At 40.1% G+C, this 18,457-nt stretch overlaps 1 protein-coding gene across 6 annotated transcripts in view; it reads right to left on the bottom strand.

Moving 5' to 3' along the window:
- Positions 1 to 18,457, bottom strand: part of LOC133645013 (phospholipid-transporting ATPase IA-like) — a 427,043-nt gene that overhangs the window by 146,017 nt on the left and 262,569 nt on the right. For all 6 annotated transcript variants that reach the window (XM_062039795.1, XM_062039796.1, XM_062039797.1 and 3 more), the window contains one exon: positions 4,635 to 4,807. In XM_062039795.1, coding sequence (XP_061895779.1) covers positions 4,635 to 4,807 — 173 coding nt within the window. The remainder of the gene's footprint in view (positions 1 to 4,634; positions 4,808 to 18,457) is intronic.

Raw genomic sequence — 18,457 nt, 5'->3', positions numbered from 1 at the left:
CATCGACCGTATTTTTCGGACTATAAGTCACAGTTTTTTTTCATAGTTTATACTTGTAATTGTATTGAGTTTGTGGACCCCAGGAAAACTAGTGGGTTGTTGTGGCAACCAGCTAATGGGGATCCTTAATAAAAATTAAAAATAAAATAAAATAAAATCTCAGGTTAGCAGCCATCAAAGGATGCTTTTTCTTTGGCTTTTTGCGACATATTTATCAATTACTATGTTATCTGATGTAAAGGGTCCTATTGGTTTTAACGTTTGGTTAAGGTATTGACGGAACCAGATTTTTTACATATATCCATATTTAAATGTTACTTCTTTTGTATCTCCTATAGTCATATTTTAATCAGCTAATGTTTCGTCTGGTACAAAGTGCTTGCATTACGAGTGTCCTTGCTGAGAGAGTCAGAGCGTTGAATATTCTCTCTGTTGAAACTCCCATAACATTCTTGAAATAAGGGAACAAAGCGGTGCTGGGCTAGGAGACAACAGGTGGGGAGGGGAAGAGGGGGGTAGAACAGAACGTCTCTGGGGGGTGGGAGCGAGGGACGGATGGAAGAACAGAGCACTTCTGTGGGTTTGGGAGGGAGATCGATCTTAGCTGGGCTAGGGAACGCTTTTGTCCTGGATTGGTCTCACGTTTATTGTCAAAGCTTTGAGAATAAACCACAAAATACCAACTACTGCCTGGTGATCAATTTAAACTCCAGCTTATGTACCATAAAAAGAACTTTGGAGTGACCAGCAACTAAAAATCCCTGTGAGGAAGAGCTGGTCAACGCAACATTATTTTCACACTTGTATAGCAATTAAGATGAGTGAAAATTATACTTAAAACATTGCCTGCACAGGTAACAAATGTAGGACCCTGGAATTAATTATTTGGGGAAAAGAGTGGAGGTTACACAAGATTAGTTTTTTGATAAACAGGAAATAAAATTTAATGACGGAAACTTCGAAAAAGCAGTAGAAAATGGATGGATGGATAGTCTCAACAAAATAAATAATCAAAATAATCAAACTTACGGCAGACCTTGAGACTTTATTTTAGATGTGTGGTGAAGCCTTCCCCCAACAAGAAAAGGTAGGATAATGTAATAATGTCATATAATCTTGGCATGCGCATAATACCGTATTTTTCGGACTATAAGTCGCAGTTTTTTTCATAGTTTGGCCGGGGGTGCGACTTATACTCAGGAGCGCCTTATGTGTGAAACTATTAACACATTGCCGTGAAATATCAAATAATATTATTCAGCTCATTCACGTAAGAGACCAGACGTATAAGATTTCATGGGATTTAGCGATTAGGAGTGACAGATTGTTTGGTAAACGTATAGCATGTTCTATATGTTATAGTTATTTGAATGACTCTTACCATAATGTTACATTAACATACCAGGCACGTTCTCAGTTGGTTATTTATGCCTCATATAACGTACACTTATTCAGCCTGTTGTTCACTATTCTTTATTTATTTTAAATTGCCTTTCAAATGACTATTCTTGGTGTTGGCTTTTATCAAATAAATTTCCCCCCAAAATGCGACTTATATGTTTTTTTTCCTTCTTTATTATGCATTTTCGGCCAGTGCGACTTGTACTCCGAAAAATGCGGTACTCTTTTTTCTCCTTTCATCTGCATGTTGCCGTGCTGCAGATACGTACAGAGCAGAAGAGCATGCTGAGTGTGTCAGCGCGCACACACGCAGAAATAGTGTGGAGAGGAAAAGTGGCAAATAAAAGCAATTCTACTGGTAAATAAAGAGGGAGGTATTTGGGCTTCGAAACTATCGATCAAGATGATGCTTTAAACACGGATGTGCCGTGTTGATTTAAAACATGCCTCGACTGCACTATGATGGCAATATGACTCAAGTAAACTACACCAACATTTTATATGTTCCATTGACAGTATAGAACATTACACACAGCGTTAAAAAATCTATCAAAATGTTTTAGTACGACTTTGGTAAGCTATGAAGCCACACCGCTTGATGGATTGTCGGCGCTTTAAACATAGGAGTATTATTATGGTGTGTGTATAAGGTAAGACATTATCTGGCGTTTTTGTTTCGCAATATTTTGCAAAAGCAACTTTTCTTACCTTCTGGTACCTGCTGATCTGTATTTGGGATCTGCATAAGTCCTGAAAAATTGTGCGCGTCCGCTTTTGTAGTCCGTGGTCGATAAGCTTCTTCTTTTTACATTCATCCTCCGCTGTTGCCATTTCTAATATAAAGTAGTGTAAAGTTCTTACTTATATCTGTCAGTAAACTCGCCATGAAAGCGCTAAAACATACCGGTGTGGTGAGTTTATATTATTCACCTAAGGAACTTTAGTTATTGGAAAGTTCGGTTTTTCACGTTGTTGTTGTTTCCGGATGAGGAGATGCTGCTCCGTTATTGATTGAAGTAAAGTCTGAATGTCATTAAAACAGTTAGCTCCATCTTTTGACACTTCTTCCACTCCCGTCCTTGCACGCTACACCGCTACAACAAAGATGGCGGGGAGAAGACGCTGCCGAAGGTGAGCCACGTAAATAAGACCGCCCACAAAACGGCGCATCCGGAAGAGACTGTCAGAAAGCGGCTTGAAGATGATCTGTAAAACATCATCTATGCAACATTTTGACCAAAGAACCACCATTACATGTTATGTAGACCACAAGGAAGTAGTTTACATTTAGAAATTTTTTTTAATAATAATATGACTCCTTTAATGCACCCTATAATCCGGTGCGCCTTATATATGAAAAAAGATCGAATATAGACCATTCATCGGCAGTGCGCCTTATAATCCGGTGCGCCCTATGGTCCAAAAAATACGATACACGTTATACTATTTTTTTTTCCAACTGTAGCTTTATATCTCATGGCCATGCACATATTGTTGGTAAATTTGACTCCAGTCGTGGTCAAAGGTTTACATCCACTTGTAAAGAACATAATGTCATGGCTGTCTTGAGTTTCCAATCATTTCTACAACTCTTATTTTTTTGTGATAAAGTGATTGGAGCACATACTTGTTGGTCACAAAAAACATTCATGAAGTTTGGTTCTTTTATGAATTTATTATGGGTCTACTGAAAATGTCAGCAAATCTATCTGCTGGGTCAAAAGTATACATACAGCAATGTTAATATTTGCTTACATGTCCCTTGGCAAGTTTCACTGCAATAAGGCGCTTTTGGTAGCCATCCACAAGCTTCTGCTTGAATTTTTGACCACTCCTCTTGACAAAATTGGTGCAGTTCAGCTAAATGTGTTGCTTTTCTGACATGGACTTGTTTCTTCAGCATTGTCCACACGTTTAAGTCAGGACTTTGGGAAGGCCATTCTAAAACCTTCATTCTAGCCTGATTTAGCCATTCCTTTACCACTTTTGACGTGTGTTTGGGGTCATTGTCCTGTTGGAACACCCAACTGCGCCCAAGACCCAACCTCCGGGCTGATGATTTTAGCTTGTCCTGAAGAATTTGGAGGTAATCCTTAAAGATGTCCGATAATATCGGCCTGCCGATATTATCGGCCGATAAATGCTTTTAAATGTAATATCGGAAATTATCTGTATCGGGTTTTTTTATTATCGGTATCAGTTTTTTTGGGGTTTTTATTTTTATTTTATTAAATCAACATAAAAAACACAAGATACACTTACAATTAGTGCACCAACTTAAAAAACCTCCCTCCCCCATTTACACTCATTCACACAAAAGGGTTGTTTCTTTCTGTTATTAATATTCTGGTTCCTACATTATATATCAATATATATCAATACAGTCTGCAAGGGATACAGTCCGTAAGCACACATGATTGTGCGTGCTGCTGGTCCACTAATAGTACTAACCTTTAACAGTTAATTTGACTCGTTTTCATTAATTACCAGTTTCTATGTAACTGTTTTTATATTGTTTTACATTATTTTTTATTCAAGAAAATGTTTTTAATTTATTTATCTTATTTTATTTTATTTTATTTTTTAAAAAGGACCTTATCTTCCCCATAACTGGTTGTCCAAATTAGGCATAATAATGTGTTAATTTCACGACTGTATATATTGGTATCGGTTGATATCGGTAATTAAAGAGTAGGACAATATCGGAATATCGGATATCGGCAAAAAGCCATTATCGGACATCCCTAGTAATCCTCCTTTTTCATTGTCCCATTTACTCTCTGTAAAGCACCAGTTCCATTGGCAGCAAAACAGGCCCAGAGCATAATACTACCACCACCATGCTTGACGGTAGGGATGGTGTTCCTGGGATTAAAGGCCTCACCTTTTCTCCTCCAAACATATTGCTGGGTATTGTGGCCAAACAGCTCAATTTTTGTTTTATCTGACATCACATGGACAAAGATAAGACCTTCTTGAGGAAAGTCCGAAACAAAAATGTAGCTGTTTCAGTAGACCCATAATAAATTGATAAAAGAACCAAACTTCATGAATGTTTTTTGTGACCAACAAGTATGTGCTCCAATCACTCTATCACAAAAAAATAAGAGTTGTAGAAATTACTGGAAACTCAAGACAGCCATGACATTATGTTCTTTATGTCAACTTTTGACCATGACTGTATATGTCGACTTTGTTATGTCTGTAAGCCCCTTTGGTATCCCGACTCCTACCTGCAGCATATGACGGCCTTGCAGGACAGGGCGAGATCCAGGAAGTACTGCCGCACGCCGAAGGTGAGGGCGTACTTCAGCGTCTTGCCGTCGATGATGAGCGCAAAGTCGTTCTCCTTGTAGAGAGCGTCTCCCAGCATGCCGCAGTGGTGGCTGAGGGTCTCCCTCGTTCTCTGCCGGTGGGGGGAAAAAAAAACAACGGATTAATTTCATGCCGGCTATTATTCCTCAACTTCATGGTTCATTTTGAGGGAAATGTTTGCACAATGGCTTTCACACGGTAAATCACCTTGCTGTTGTTTCGAAACACTAATTTACAGACGGATGGCAACAATTGCCATCGGTAGAGTTTGCCCGATTGTTAACAGATGCCAAAACACTGCAATATTATGGTAAGACTGTCCAACCCGTTAATATAACTTCTGATAAAAGCCTTTTCATGTTTTTCTAGCCAACCACTGCATGTTGACGGAGAGAAATAAACCTATGAGTGTAATATATGTCATTTATTAAATGCACACATGTAAGGGGAATGATTACAATCACAGAGCCAAAGACTCTTTTTTTTCCCCTTGTGTTTTCTTTCTCGACGAGAACGTGGCGAGCCAAAGGGGATGAAAGGCCGAGGAAAATGAAATGATGGACGAGCCAACCCGGTAAGAACCCGCAACGTTTAATTTACGACACCGCAAATATTTTATGGGACCCCCGCCGTAGAACTCGTGCCAAAGGACGATGGTTCGCCGGGCTTTAAAGGTCATCAACCGAGAGATGTAAGACCACTACGGTCATGTTCGCTGCTCCGACATGGCGTCCGTGGGGTGTGCTGACAGAGGTGGTGCATGTGTAAAAACTGACCATGACGAGGGATAGGGGAGAGTTTTCAACTAAAGGATTTAAAGTCCCGACCGGGAGCACGTGGACTGGATAGCAGCACAAGTGAGATCATCCGTGTCTTCCTCCCAGATGGTAAAACGCTTAGACAGCGGTGTCAAACGTACGAACCGCGGGATGAGTTTGCGAAGTATGAAAATTAACCTGAAATGTTTTAATCAGAATCAGAAGTACCGTATTTTTCGGACTACAAGTCGCAGTTTTTTTTCATAGTTTGGCCGGGGGTGCGACTTATACTCAGGAGCGACTTATGTGTGAAATTATTAACACATTAGCGTAAAATATCAAATAATATTATTTAGCTCATGAGAAAAAAAATCCAGTCTAAGCCTTGACAAAGGAATAAAGAAACCAACACACAAAAAACTCATAGCCATAGCACACATAAGCATGCGTGTAAGAGGAAAACATCAAGGAATACAAAGAACATTAAAGACATTAAAAGAGCAGAGCTGATGCAACCGGCCACTTCTACACAGCCACAAAAGCTAAACAACAACAAAAAACAAAAACATATACACTGTGGTTGCCTCTGCGGTGTTCCATGCCATCGTCATTTACCATGAATTGATTAACGTGGACCCCGACTTAAATGCCTACTAAAACCCACTACTACCGACCACGCAGTCTGATAGTTTATATACCAATGATGAAATCTTAACATTGCAACACATGCCAGTACGGCCGGGTTAGATTAGTAAAGTGCTATTTTAAATTTCCCGCGAAATATTCTGCTGAAAACGTCTCGGTATGATGACGTTTGCGCGTGACGTCACGGATTGTAGCGGACATATTGGGACACCATTGTGGCCAGCTATTAAGTCGTCTGTTTTCATCGCAAAATTCCACAGTATTCTGGACATCTGTGTTGGTGAATCTTTTGCAATTTGTTTAATGAACAATGGAGACAGCAAAGAAGAAAGCTGTAGGTGGGAAGCGGTGTATTAGCGGCTGGCTGCAGCAACACAACCAGGAGGACTTTGACTTGGATAGCAGAAGCGCTACCGTGAGTACGCAGCTTTGGCTTCCAAACATTTGATCGCTTGCCCGTACGTGCGTGCCGCTATGTGCATGTCACGTACGTAACTTTGGGGAAATATATGTACTGTATGAACTTTACGGAGGTGAACGGTACTTTGGGCTGTGGGATTGAGTGTGTTGTGCGGGTGTTTGATTTGTATTGGTGGGTTATATGGACGGGAGGGGGGAGGTGTTTGTTATGCGGCATTAATTTGTGGCATATTAAATATAAGCCTGGTTGTGTTGTGGCTAATAGAGTATATATATGTCTTGTGTTTATTTACTGTTTTAGTCATTCCCAGCTGAATATCAGGTCCCACCCGCCTCTCACAGCATCTTCCCTATCTGAATCACTTCCACTGCCCTCTAATCCTTCACTCTCACTTTCCTCATCCACAAATCTTTCATCCTCGCTCAAATTAATGGGGTAATCGTCGTTTTCTCTGTCCGAATCGCTCTCGCTGCTGGTGGCCATGATTGTAAACGCTCCACAACCTGTGACGTCACGCTACTTCCTGCACAGGAAAGGCTTTTTTATCAGCGACCAAAAGTTGCGAACTTTATCGTCGATGTTCTCTACTAAATCCTTTCAGCAAAAATATGGCAGTATCGCGAAATGATCAAGTATGACACATAGAATGGATCTGCTATCCCCGTTTAACTAAGAGAATTTCATTTCAGTAGGCCTTTAAACAAGTTGAAAAACTTATTGGGGTGTTACCATTTAGTGGTTAATTTTACGGAATATGTACTGTACTGTGCAATCTACTAATAAAAGTTTTAATCAATCAATCAAAGTCTGCTGGGGTGGGGGAGAGCATGGCCAGAGACAGGAGCGGACCCAACAAAGCAACCAAGAGAACCGACTGCGCCCTCGGCCGCCCACCAACTCTCGGCCGGTGTCCAGTCCGCATGGATGAGCGAGGATACGAATGAAAGAAACTGCTGTTCTAAACGTGTCCACTAGATGTCGCAATAGAAATTATTTGTATCTTTGTAGATGATGCTACATATGTATAAATATATAAATAAACCACATGATGTTAGTACATCAGTCGAGGAAAATGATCAAACTACATAAATAACATCCTGTATTTTGATTTGATATAATTTGTTATCTTGATAGATTGCAAATTAACACCAATGAGTTGACTGATGAACATTATCACATCATTTATTCAGAAAGTATAAATAACGACAAATAAAGGTAGAATACTATTAACCACAACATGTAAGCGTAAAAAAAAACCCAACAACATTATGATTTGTACCTTTTCAGAATGTGCTTGTTCTATTTTTAAACAAAAAAAACAATCTAAAGTTGTCTTTATTTTCAAGTTATCGTGCCGTGATTTTACCAGTCCGGCCCACCTGGGAGTAGATTTTTCTCCATGTGGGCCCCCCCATCTAAAATGAGTTTGACACCCTTGGCTTAGGACCTTTAACATCTGAAAACGATAACGACAACGACAACGATACTTTGCAGTGTTGCTGTTCCACCGTCAAAGTGTTTGTGTTTGTAAACAATTTCTATATTTTCCTCTGAACAAACACACGTTGGATAGTTGCTGCTGAGAAATGGTGACCAGAGGTTTGTTGTATTTGACACAGAAGCAAAGAAAATGCACACAATTTAAGTTATTCTATTCATTTAGGTTTGCATAAAACACTAGAAAAAATGGCGTTTTACCACACAAATTCCACATTATTTAACGTCAGCAAATGAGCGAGGACTAATTCAACAGCGCCTCTGCTGGTTGCTTCTTTTCCGCATTAAATAAAAGCACACAACTGGCAGAAACTATCAACTCACCAACTAACTCAATATAAATTGGTTAAGAGTGACAAAATACAGAATGTGATTAATCCACACAAAAAATGTCACGATTCAGACAAATAAAAAATAGCAATCAATACATCAACCTAGGATTGTTCCGATACAAATATTTTGGTACGGGTATCAACAAGCGACATCAGTGTGTAAAGGATATCACCACATGGGCTCAGGAACACTTCAGAAACCCACTGTCAGTAACTACAGTTGGTCGCTACATCTGTAAGTGCAAGTTAAAACTCTCCTATGCAAGGCGAAAACCGTTTATCAACAACACCCAGAAACGCCGTCGGCTTCGCTGGGCCTGAGCTCATCTAACATGGACTGATACAAAGTGGAAAAGTGTTCTGTGGTCTGACGAGTCCACATTTCAAATTGTTTTTGGAAACTGTGGACGTCGTGTCCTCCGGAAGAAAGAGGAAAAGAACCATCCGGATTGTTCTAGGCGCAAAGTTGAAAAGCCAGCATGTGTGATGGTATGGGGGTGTATTAGTGCCCAAGACATGGGTAACTTACACATCTGTGAAGGCGCCATTAATGCTGAAAGGTACATACAAGTTTTGGAGCAACATATGTTGCCATCCAAGCAACGTTACCATGGACGCCCCTGCTTATTTCAGCAAAACAATGCCAAGCCACGTGTTACATCAACGTGGCTTCATAGTAAAAGAGTGCGGGTACTAGACTGGCCTGCCTGTAGTCCAGACCTGTCTGTTTAAGTTGAACAACTTAAGCTGTACATCAAGCAAGAATGGGAAAGAATTCCACCTGAGAAGCTTAAACACTCAGTTCCCAAACGTTTACTGAGTGTTGTTAAAAGGAAAGGCCATGTAACACAGTGGTGAACATGCCCTTTCCCAACTACTTTGGCACGTGTTGCAGCCATGAAATTCTAAGTTAATTATTATTTGCAAAAAAAAAAAAAAAGTTTATGAGTTTGAACATCAAATATGTTGTCTTTGTAGTGCATTCATCTGAATATGGGTTGAAAAGGATTTGCAAATCATTGTATTCCGTTTATATTTACATCTAACACAATTTCCCAACTCATATGGAAACGGGGTTTGTATATTCTGTCAGCATTTCAGTTCAACTTCAGCATTGGAGCATTCACACACAATTCCTTAAGGAATTGCCTCTTCTAGTTATTATTAATCAATTAATTTTATTTATTAAAAATATTTTATAAATATGTTAAAAATAAATAAACATAAATTAATAAATACAAATTATTATTTATTTTTTTAAGTACAGCTTTGGCAGCAAAAGTGCAAACGATACTCATCACTAATTATGGCGTACTGTTTACCCCCTTATTGTCATGTAAATGTAGACTACGTTTTGTTACTATCAGCAATAAATACTGCATATCAAAGTTGTGTGTTGCCACAAAGTTTGATGTCTTTGCCAGAAGAAAAACAAACAAAAGTGCCCCGAGGGAGCGTAGTAGCCCTCCCTGACCACCACCGCACGTTCTAAATCTCCATTAGACGTCTGTGAGGCACCCTGCTGAGAAGTCTGTTAACCCCCGGCAGGAGAGCGTCGTCTGTCAATAGCGAGCAGGCGGAGTGCAAACGCTCGCACTGGAAAGAAGAAGAGGTGCGTGGAAGGAGGGTGTTTGGCGGCGGTGACACCCGGCCTTCATTCTGTCCGCCGCTCGTTAAGCGTGATGAATCGAGTTGGGAGTTTAAAAAAAAATTCAGGGTCGGTGGATTCGTAAAGCGCACGAAGCGGCGCTTTGAAATGTCAGCTCCCATTCTGTTGTGGTTGAGCAGATGCATACATAAAGGCACTTTGTTGAGGAGGGGGGGGGGTTTAGCGGAGACCGAGGCGAGGCCAGACGCGACCATGGGCTGCACAGGAGATTCATTGGAGCATGTCCTCGCTGTTTTGCCCCCCCCCCCCCCCCCCGCACTTGTTGTCGCACGCGCGCTTATCAAAGGCACGGACGACATCTTTGGACGTCACCCATTGCGGAAACCGCTTCCCTGAAATTCCTCAAATGCGACCTGGTTTCCGAAAGAGGGATTAGGTCAAACGGCGTCCTCTTTCATGCAGCTGGTGCATCGCTTCACGGGGCTGCTTGGAACACAGCGTGGAGTCGTACAGAAAGCTGAGCAGTGACGACTCGGGTTCACACAGTAGTGACTTCATTGATATTTGCAGCACGTTGTTTTGATTTTGTACGGAATCCTGCTCAATTGTTAGGGAATAATTACACACATCTCGTAGGGCTGGCTGGGCGATATATCGATATACTCCAGGGTTTCCCACACATTCATTTATTTGTGACGGCCCACCACGAAAGAATTACGTCCGCCACAAATTTAAAAAAAAATAAATAATAATAATTAAAAAAAATTTTTTTTTTTTTTTTTGGTCCTCTCCAGCTTCTCAGGCAAATCATATAGTTGATGTAGATGCCCATATCGGCTGTTCAGGTTTACTTTACAAAAGAGAAGTGTAGGATACTTCTCTTGTTGCCTTATTTGTATTTGACTTTATTAAATGTATTTATATTAGAAACACAACATGTGTATATAACAAAGGGTGCAAAGTCTGCAGGCAGTAGGAAACACATGGTTAAGTGTAGGGAGTAAAACTGATGGCAGTCTAAAGTTCAAGATTTTTGGAGCTCTTTGTTCAGTGGATCAGATGTTTGATGAAGCTCTGTGTCTATCTACCACCACTACTGTTTTCTGTTTATTTGTTACTGACTGTGGCAGGACACCTCTGCCTCTGTTTCACTTTATGTTGCTGGTAAATAATATGGTTGTAGTAGTAGGCTAAAGTTAAATTATTTAGTATGCACTAATTAAAGGGGCAGAGCTTTGAGACATTTTAGCTTTTATATTTTATAAGATATATTTTTTGTAAGAACCACAATTAATAAATATATTTCAGTGAATAACTTATTGTTCAAATCTGTATATAAATATGTACATAAAGTGTTGTAATTATATTGTAAAATGGATGGATGGATGGACGTTTAAAACAAAACTGTTATTATTAATTAGTAAGTATACATTTTTTGAGCCTTTTTAGAGAAAATCAAATCATTGTAGTAAATTATGCAAATTACTCGATGATGTCATGGTGACCACGCCCAGAGCCACGCCCCCACCGCCACAGGTATCTTGGCAGTTCATGGGAAACACTGTACTCGATATATTGCGGGTTTGTCTCTGTGCGATATAGAAAATGACTATATCGTGATATTTGAGTATGCGTCCTCACGCAGTTGCTTTTAGCTGCGGGCATTACACTACAGCAGGGATGTCCAAAGTGCGGCCCGGGGGCCATTTGCGGCCCGCAGGTAATTTTTTAACGGCCCCACGGCACATTCTAAAAATACAATAAAAAAAAAAATAAAAAACATAAAAAGTGGTATAAAAGAGTAAACAGGTCACAATAAAATGTTGCTATGTTGACTCTAATAACACTAAGCTGTCATGCAGGCTGTTTTTTTCTTTAAAACATAATAATGAATCAAAAACAATGTTATTATGAATTATTGACCTATTCAAGGCTCCAATTAGGTCACATTAAATATTCCACTTTGAGATATTTTTGGGGGAAAATGTTGCATATTTTGTGTTTGCCATATAAAAAACGTTTTTTTTTGTTTTTTTTTAAAGAAGGGCCTTAAATGAACAAACAAGGAACATAATAAACAACAATAATTGACGGATAGATCTGAAGTTGATCTCAAGACTATTGTGTTAACATTTTTTTTAAAAAAAATTACGATTTATTTTTTAACACTTTACTGAGCAGGACCCTTTTGGATCCCCAATAATTTTAGTGGGACTTTATTTTTATTTTTTTAAGTGTCATTGCTCAAAAAATGATAATAAATTAAAATCAATGTTGTTATGAGTTATGTTATGAGCTCCAATTATTATATACGGTAATCTGAAATGTTCCACTTTAAAATTTTATTGGGGGAAAATATTTCATATTTTGTGTTTTTTCCATAAAAAAAACTGGGTTTTCTTTGACAAAAAGGGCATACAACTTAAATCTAAAAAAACCAAAAAATTATATTGACAGATATACCTAATGTTGATCTAGATATTTAAACTTTGAATAATAATTATAATAATAATACTAAATAATGACATTTTTTTTTTTTTTTTTTAAACCTAAACCCTTTGGAGTCCTGATCAAGCCTGAGTGGAGGCCTAAATGTATATTTTTAATACATATATTGTATTGGTTTTTAAAATATGAAATATCAAAGTGGCCCCCGCTTGCTTTGAATTTTCAGTGTGCGGCCCTCAGTGGAAAAAGTTTGGACACCCCTGCACTACAGGCTCTTCTCACTCTTTCTTGTCTCTGCTTCTCACATTTAAAACAAGCGCACCTTCTTACATACGTCACATACTGATGCACGCGCAACGTCGCACAGCAGAGAGGTAGCGACACGGGTAACGTTAGCAGTGGTGCTAACGGATTGGTGCAAGTGGTAATACGAGAGAGAGAAGGTGCGAATCTGGTAACAAATGAAGAAATAATTAATTCCCAAGAAAAACAGCACGGGGTCCATCGTCTGGCGGTGGTTTGGCTTCAAGTTGTAATATGTTTTACAAGTATGCGGCAAAAGCGTTGCTACAAAAAGTACCGGCACTGCTAATGTGTAGCACCAGTTGAAAAGTCACCCGCTAGAGCAGACCTGGGCATTCTGCGGCCCGCGGGCCACATCCGGCCCTTTGTGCGTCCCTGTCCGGCCCGCGTGAGGCCAATCATGAATTACAAAATACATTTTAAAAAGTATCTATGTCGAGTGTGCAATACAACGGTGCTGCTTTTGTTTTGAAAAGCGTTATTTGTATTACTTCCGTGTGGACGTATGTGCATGCGTGATTGTGCGTGAATGTGAACAGCTGCAATCACAAATGACAAAATAAAGTTGAAAAAACATCTATGTTGCGTTTTATTTTGAAAAGTGTTATTTATGTGCGTATGTCCGTGTGTAACCTGTGAGTGAAGGTGCACAGCGACAAGTGATGCACGGTTTACACCCGAGACGCTAAAAAGAGAAAAGTTGATGACGAATGACGTGTTTTCAACAAGACATGGACTGCCAAGCAACGTTCCCTCTAAGGTGCGCCCCTGCACATTTGCGCACTGCTCAAGCGTCCTCTGCGCACAGCAAATATATGCCGCGCACCAAATCAAACCCATCTGAATTCTAAACAAAATAAACAGATTTATTCTGTGTAATTTTGTAATGCGACTCTGAGTGACAGTGACAACAAGCGGCCCTAACGGTGTTCGTCAACACCGTTCAATTGAACACCGTTCAATTATTGTAACGTCTATCGAGATGCTTCGAGGCCAGGAATTATATCGATCACTTTATTGAGCAAAACTGTTTATATTTGGCCATAACCACACCAAAAACATGAGTAAAACACTTCTATCTCGAAAAACTAGTCATTTTCTGCTGTACAAACCAGGCCAAAACCAACTTGTCATCTGTCACCAACACGCATACCACTAAACCACTGGTGCGTTTATGGCCACACAAAAAGTCGGACAACTCAAACACCACACAAAGTTACACTATGACTCCTCAGTCATATGTGTGCTTATTTTACTGTCATTTATTATTAATGTTAATATATTTATATTAATCATGGAATGCTGTTACTAGAGAAAGTTACAGGAATGCACACTTCATCCTATGCTTACATTTCATTGTGCAACATGAGGATGTTTAAGGGGAACTAAATGTGATCTCTGAAAGGGGTACAAATGATTTCCAAAGCAGTGCTTTTGGTATAAAGTTAAGTTAGGTTAAATGAAAGTATCATTATTATTATTAATTATTATTATCATTATTATTTATCTTACGGTATACATAAAAAATAATATTGAGCAAAATTTAATTGAAATATTGTCGATGTGGCCCTCCAGCAGTGCTCGGGTTGCTCATGCGGCCCCCGGTAAAAATTAATTGCCCACCCCTGCGCTAGAGAATGAAGAGTGCTTGAAACTCCGCATGTCAACATCTCCGTTCGGTGCCACACCCACAAAATGCCCAAGCAACCATTTCCAGATCAACACCGTATGAAAAAAATAGTCAACAACATAAGGAGATAACGTCCGCAGGAACCTACCACATAGCGAAGGACATACACTATTTGATGTCCTATTATGCAGCTCATTTTTATTTGTCACTTATTGAAATATCTTGTGACATCATGCACAAAAGTGCACTTTATATGTTTTAAACTATTGTAGTGGCGTTCTGTACAAAAAGTGCACACTTGTTGCAGTGTATAATTTGCCACATTATGCTGTATTTTGCCATAGTCCTCTCATATTGTCCAATAAATAAACGAAAACATTTTTGCTTTTTTTTAAAATACATTTTGCTCCTAAATACGTGCATTATTTTGCGCAAAATCCCATGAAATTGCCGTCTTCAGGGAAATTCCGCTGCTAAAACGCCAACATTGTAGCGTCCATGTGACTGGATTAAGCTTCCATTGTGGAGTTGTCCCGGTCTAAGACAGTTGATGACTTCACATCTGCGCAAACATCCACATTCCACATCACGAGTGTCTTGTCCCGCCGGCTCTCCAACAACAATGGAGCTCAGTCTTTAATGGGCAGCTCTTGTGGAGCCCTGAATGGACGCCGCGTCGCCGTTCCCAAACCAAACACCGGCGATTCACGTCGGCTAAACGGCTCATTATAGCCCTGACAAAAGGTCTTTGGAAGGACACATGTAGAATTAGCACTGGAACTAGGAACTAGGCTGCCACGCTGTGTGGTGATTGTCTACCAAGTTTCATTCCGTTCCATTCGGTGAAATGCAGACACAAATGTATCAGTTTGACACAGCTGCTCTCTGTTTGTTTCCTTTCACTCTCTGGCTCTCTCCATCTCTCATGTTCATCCATCATCTCCCGCTCGCTTTCTTCCCCACAAGCCCTGTTGTCCAAATATTTCCTTTAAGCTGAGGTTTCAAGAGTTTTGTTATGCCAAGCAGTTCCCGCCGGTCCTGCATTGGCATATTCAACCAATCAGGTTAATTGATTAATTGATTGCTAAGACTTCTGCTGATGGTCTTCAATCAATCCAATCAGAGTTTATTTATATAGCCCTTAATCACAGGTGTCTCAAAGGGCTGCACAAGCCACAACGACATCCCACATCAGGGCAAGAAAAACTCAACCCAACGGGCACAACGAGAAACCTCGGACCTGGGCGACCGGTGCAACAGATGTCGAGTGGATCTAGTTCGGGGGTCGGCAACCCGCGGCTCTAGAGCCGCATGCGGCTCTTTAGCGCCGCCCTAGTGGCTCTCTGGAGATTTTTCAAAAATGTATGAAGAATGGAAAAAGATGAGGGGAAAAAAATCTATTTTTTTGTTTAGTATGGTTTCTGTAGGAGGACAAACATGACACTAATTGTTATAAATCACACTGCTTATATTAAACATGCTTCACTGATTCGAGTATTTGGCGAGCGCCGTTTTGTCCTACTAATTTTGGCGGTCCTTGAACTCACCGTATAGTTTGTTTACATGTATAACTTTCTCCGACTTTCTAGGACGTGTTTTATGCCACTTTTTTTCTGTCTCATTTTGTCCACCACACTTTTAACGTTGTGCATGAATGCACAAAGGTGAGTTTTGTTGATGTTATTGACTTGTGTGGAGTGCTAATCAGACATATTTGGTCACTGCATGACTGCAAGCTAATCGATGCTAACATGCTATTTAGGCTAGCGATATGTACATATTGCATCATTATGCCTCATTTGTAGCTATATTTGAGCTCATTTAGTTTCCTTTAAGTCCTCTTAATTAAATGTATATCCCATGACACATGTAATATGGCTTTTAATTTTTTGCGGCTCCAGACAGATTTGTTTTTGTATTTTTGGTCCAATATGGCTCTTTCAACATTTTGGGTTGCCGACCCCTGATCTAGTTAATAATTTGAGAGTCCAGTCCATAGTCAGATTTGGCCCGCCGTGTAATTTCACTTGGCCCTTGAGGCGATATCAAATTAACACTAGAGCTGGCCCGCCGATTATATACAGCTGTGGTGCCGCGGTAACACCGCATTCACCGCTAATTCTCATACTTGCCAACCCTCCCGGGAGACTCCCAAATTTCAGCGCCCCTCCCGAAAATCGTCACGTCCGCTTTTCATCCAGTCCATCGAGTGCTGGCCCAGTCACATACCTGATCAACAGCGATACAGGTTACACTGAGGGTGACCGTATAAACAACTTTAACACTGTTAGAAATATACGCCACACTGTGAATCCACACCAAACAAGAATGACAAACATTTCGGGAGAACATCCGCACCGTAACACAACATAAACACAACAGAACAAATACCCAGAATCCTTTGAAGCACTAACTCTTCCGGGGCGCTTAAAGGGGTGTGTGTGTTGGGGTGGGGGGATTCGCGCATTTCCTTTAAGGCACGCCCCCTAGACTGTGGTCCGGGTGTACTACGAGATATAATGATTGATGAACACCTTGGTTGGATAATGAAGGTTGCCTCAGCTCAAAGCCTGAGCCCCGACATTAATGAACTAGCATCCAAGAAAAGATGGCAGGTATCTGGCTTGGGCACATCAGATTAGATCAGTGTGTTGCAAACTGAGCAGTTTAAAGTCCTGAATGGTTGGTTTATTCATTGTTATTTTATTTTCAAATTTATTAGCCTGTGGAAAAAGTTAATGTTGATATTTACCTCAGAAGGCTGCAAATAGAAAAGAGGCATTCCATTTTTATTTAAATTGTATTTGATATGCCATTGATATTTTTTAATTATTATTATTTGAAACTCGATTTTGCATGTCACTATAAAGTTATATAAGCCTTGCTTGTTCAATATTCAATGCAAAACTTGTTTGGGTCCTTATTAAAAGGTTAATTTGTTCAACCTTGGCCCGCGGCTTTGTTCAGTTTTAAATTTTGGCCCACTCTGTATTTGAGTTTGACACCCCTGCATTAAACGAATAATTATTTAGCCTCAGCCCCGTTTCAGCCACACTAAACCAGCGTTTAAGGTCCCCCTCTTCGGGCGATTTTTTACACGGGTAAGTCAGCCGTGTAATTCTTGAATCTCCGGCTCTTAGCTTTGTATGGACTCATTGATCGTTTACACACTGAGTTCGGAGAGGAAGGGACGCCAGAAAGACCGCGCCCACACAGGAAGTGATGTCAGAAAGAACACGCCACAGCCAGCTTCATAATAAAGCATTATATATGAAAAAGATCGAAAATAGACAATTCATCGGCAGTGGGCTTTATAATCCGGTGTGCCCTATGGTCCGGAAAATACGGTACTTGAATAAATTGGAGATGTACCCACAGACAGGGACCCTTCACAATTGAAGATGACACTGGCGGCTTTTAATAAGACAAAGGCTCCCAGCAACGCAAAGCAAGTGTGACGTCTGGCTGGCTTTTCGTCACGGACATGTCGCGACAGAATCTAAACACGAGTAGTCTCCGATAACACCAGAAATGGATGCTAAATTTGTTGCCCGTCCTTTTTTCTTAAAGAAAGAGTGACTAAAAGGATTACAGAAATCTATAAAACATTGTACAATAAGCAGCAACAATTTAAAAATAGCACAAAACGATATTATGTAGGAAAAAGAACCGTATGTTAATACTATACTTAATAGTAACAGATGCGATGATGTCATATCAAACACGCCCCTCGCAGGTATTTTGGCAATTTAGGGGAAACGCTGACATTAACAAAATAAAAATGTGTTACATTACGATCATGCTTTATCAGAGATGTTTTGCAATGGTATTCTGTGATATTTGCTCCTAAAGAAATGCTCGGACATCAATTTAGGAATATGAGGGCGAGTGGCTCTGGCTGGCTGAAATAGAAGCATCAGAAGCATTTATTCAGGGCGAAATATCACAGATTACAGCTGGGATACCCCCCCCAACCCTTGAAAATTATCTGTCTAGGGCAGTGGTCCCCAACCACCGGGCCGCGACCGATTGGTACCGGGCCGCACAAGAAATTTAAAAAAAAAAAAAAAAATAAATAAAATTTTTTTTTTTTTTTTT

Source organism: Entelurus aequoreus, linkage group LG28 (genome assembly GCF_033978785.1).
Source record: "Entelurus aequoreus isolate RoL-2023_Sb linkage group LG28, RoL_Eaeq_v1.1, whole genome shotgun sequence".
Taxonomy (NCBI): Eukaryota; Metazoa; Chordata; class Actinopteri; order Syngnathiformes; family Syngnathidae; genus Entelurus; species Entelurus aequoreus.
Note: the sequence above shows the minus strand (reverse complement) of the source record. Positions and strands in the feature narration are given on the sequence as shown.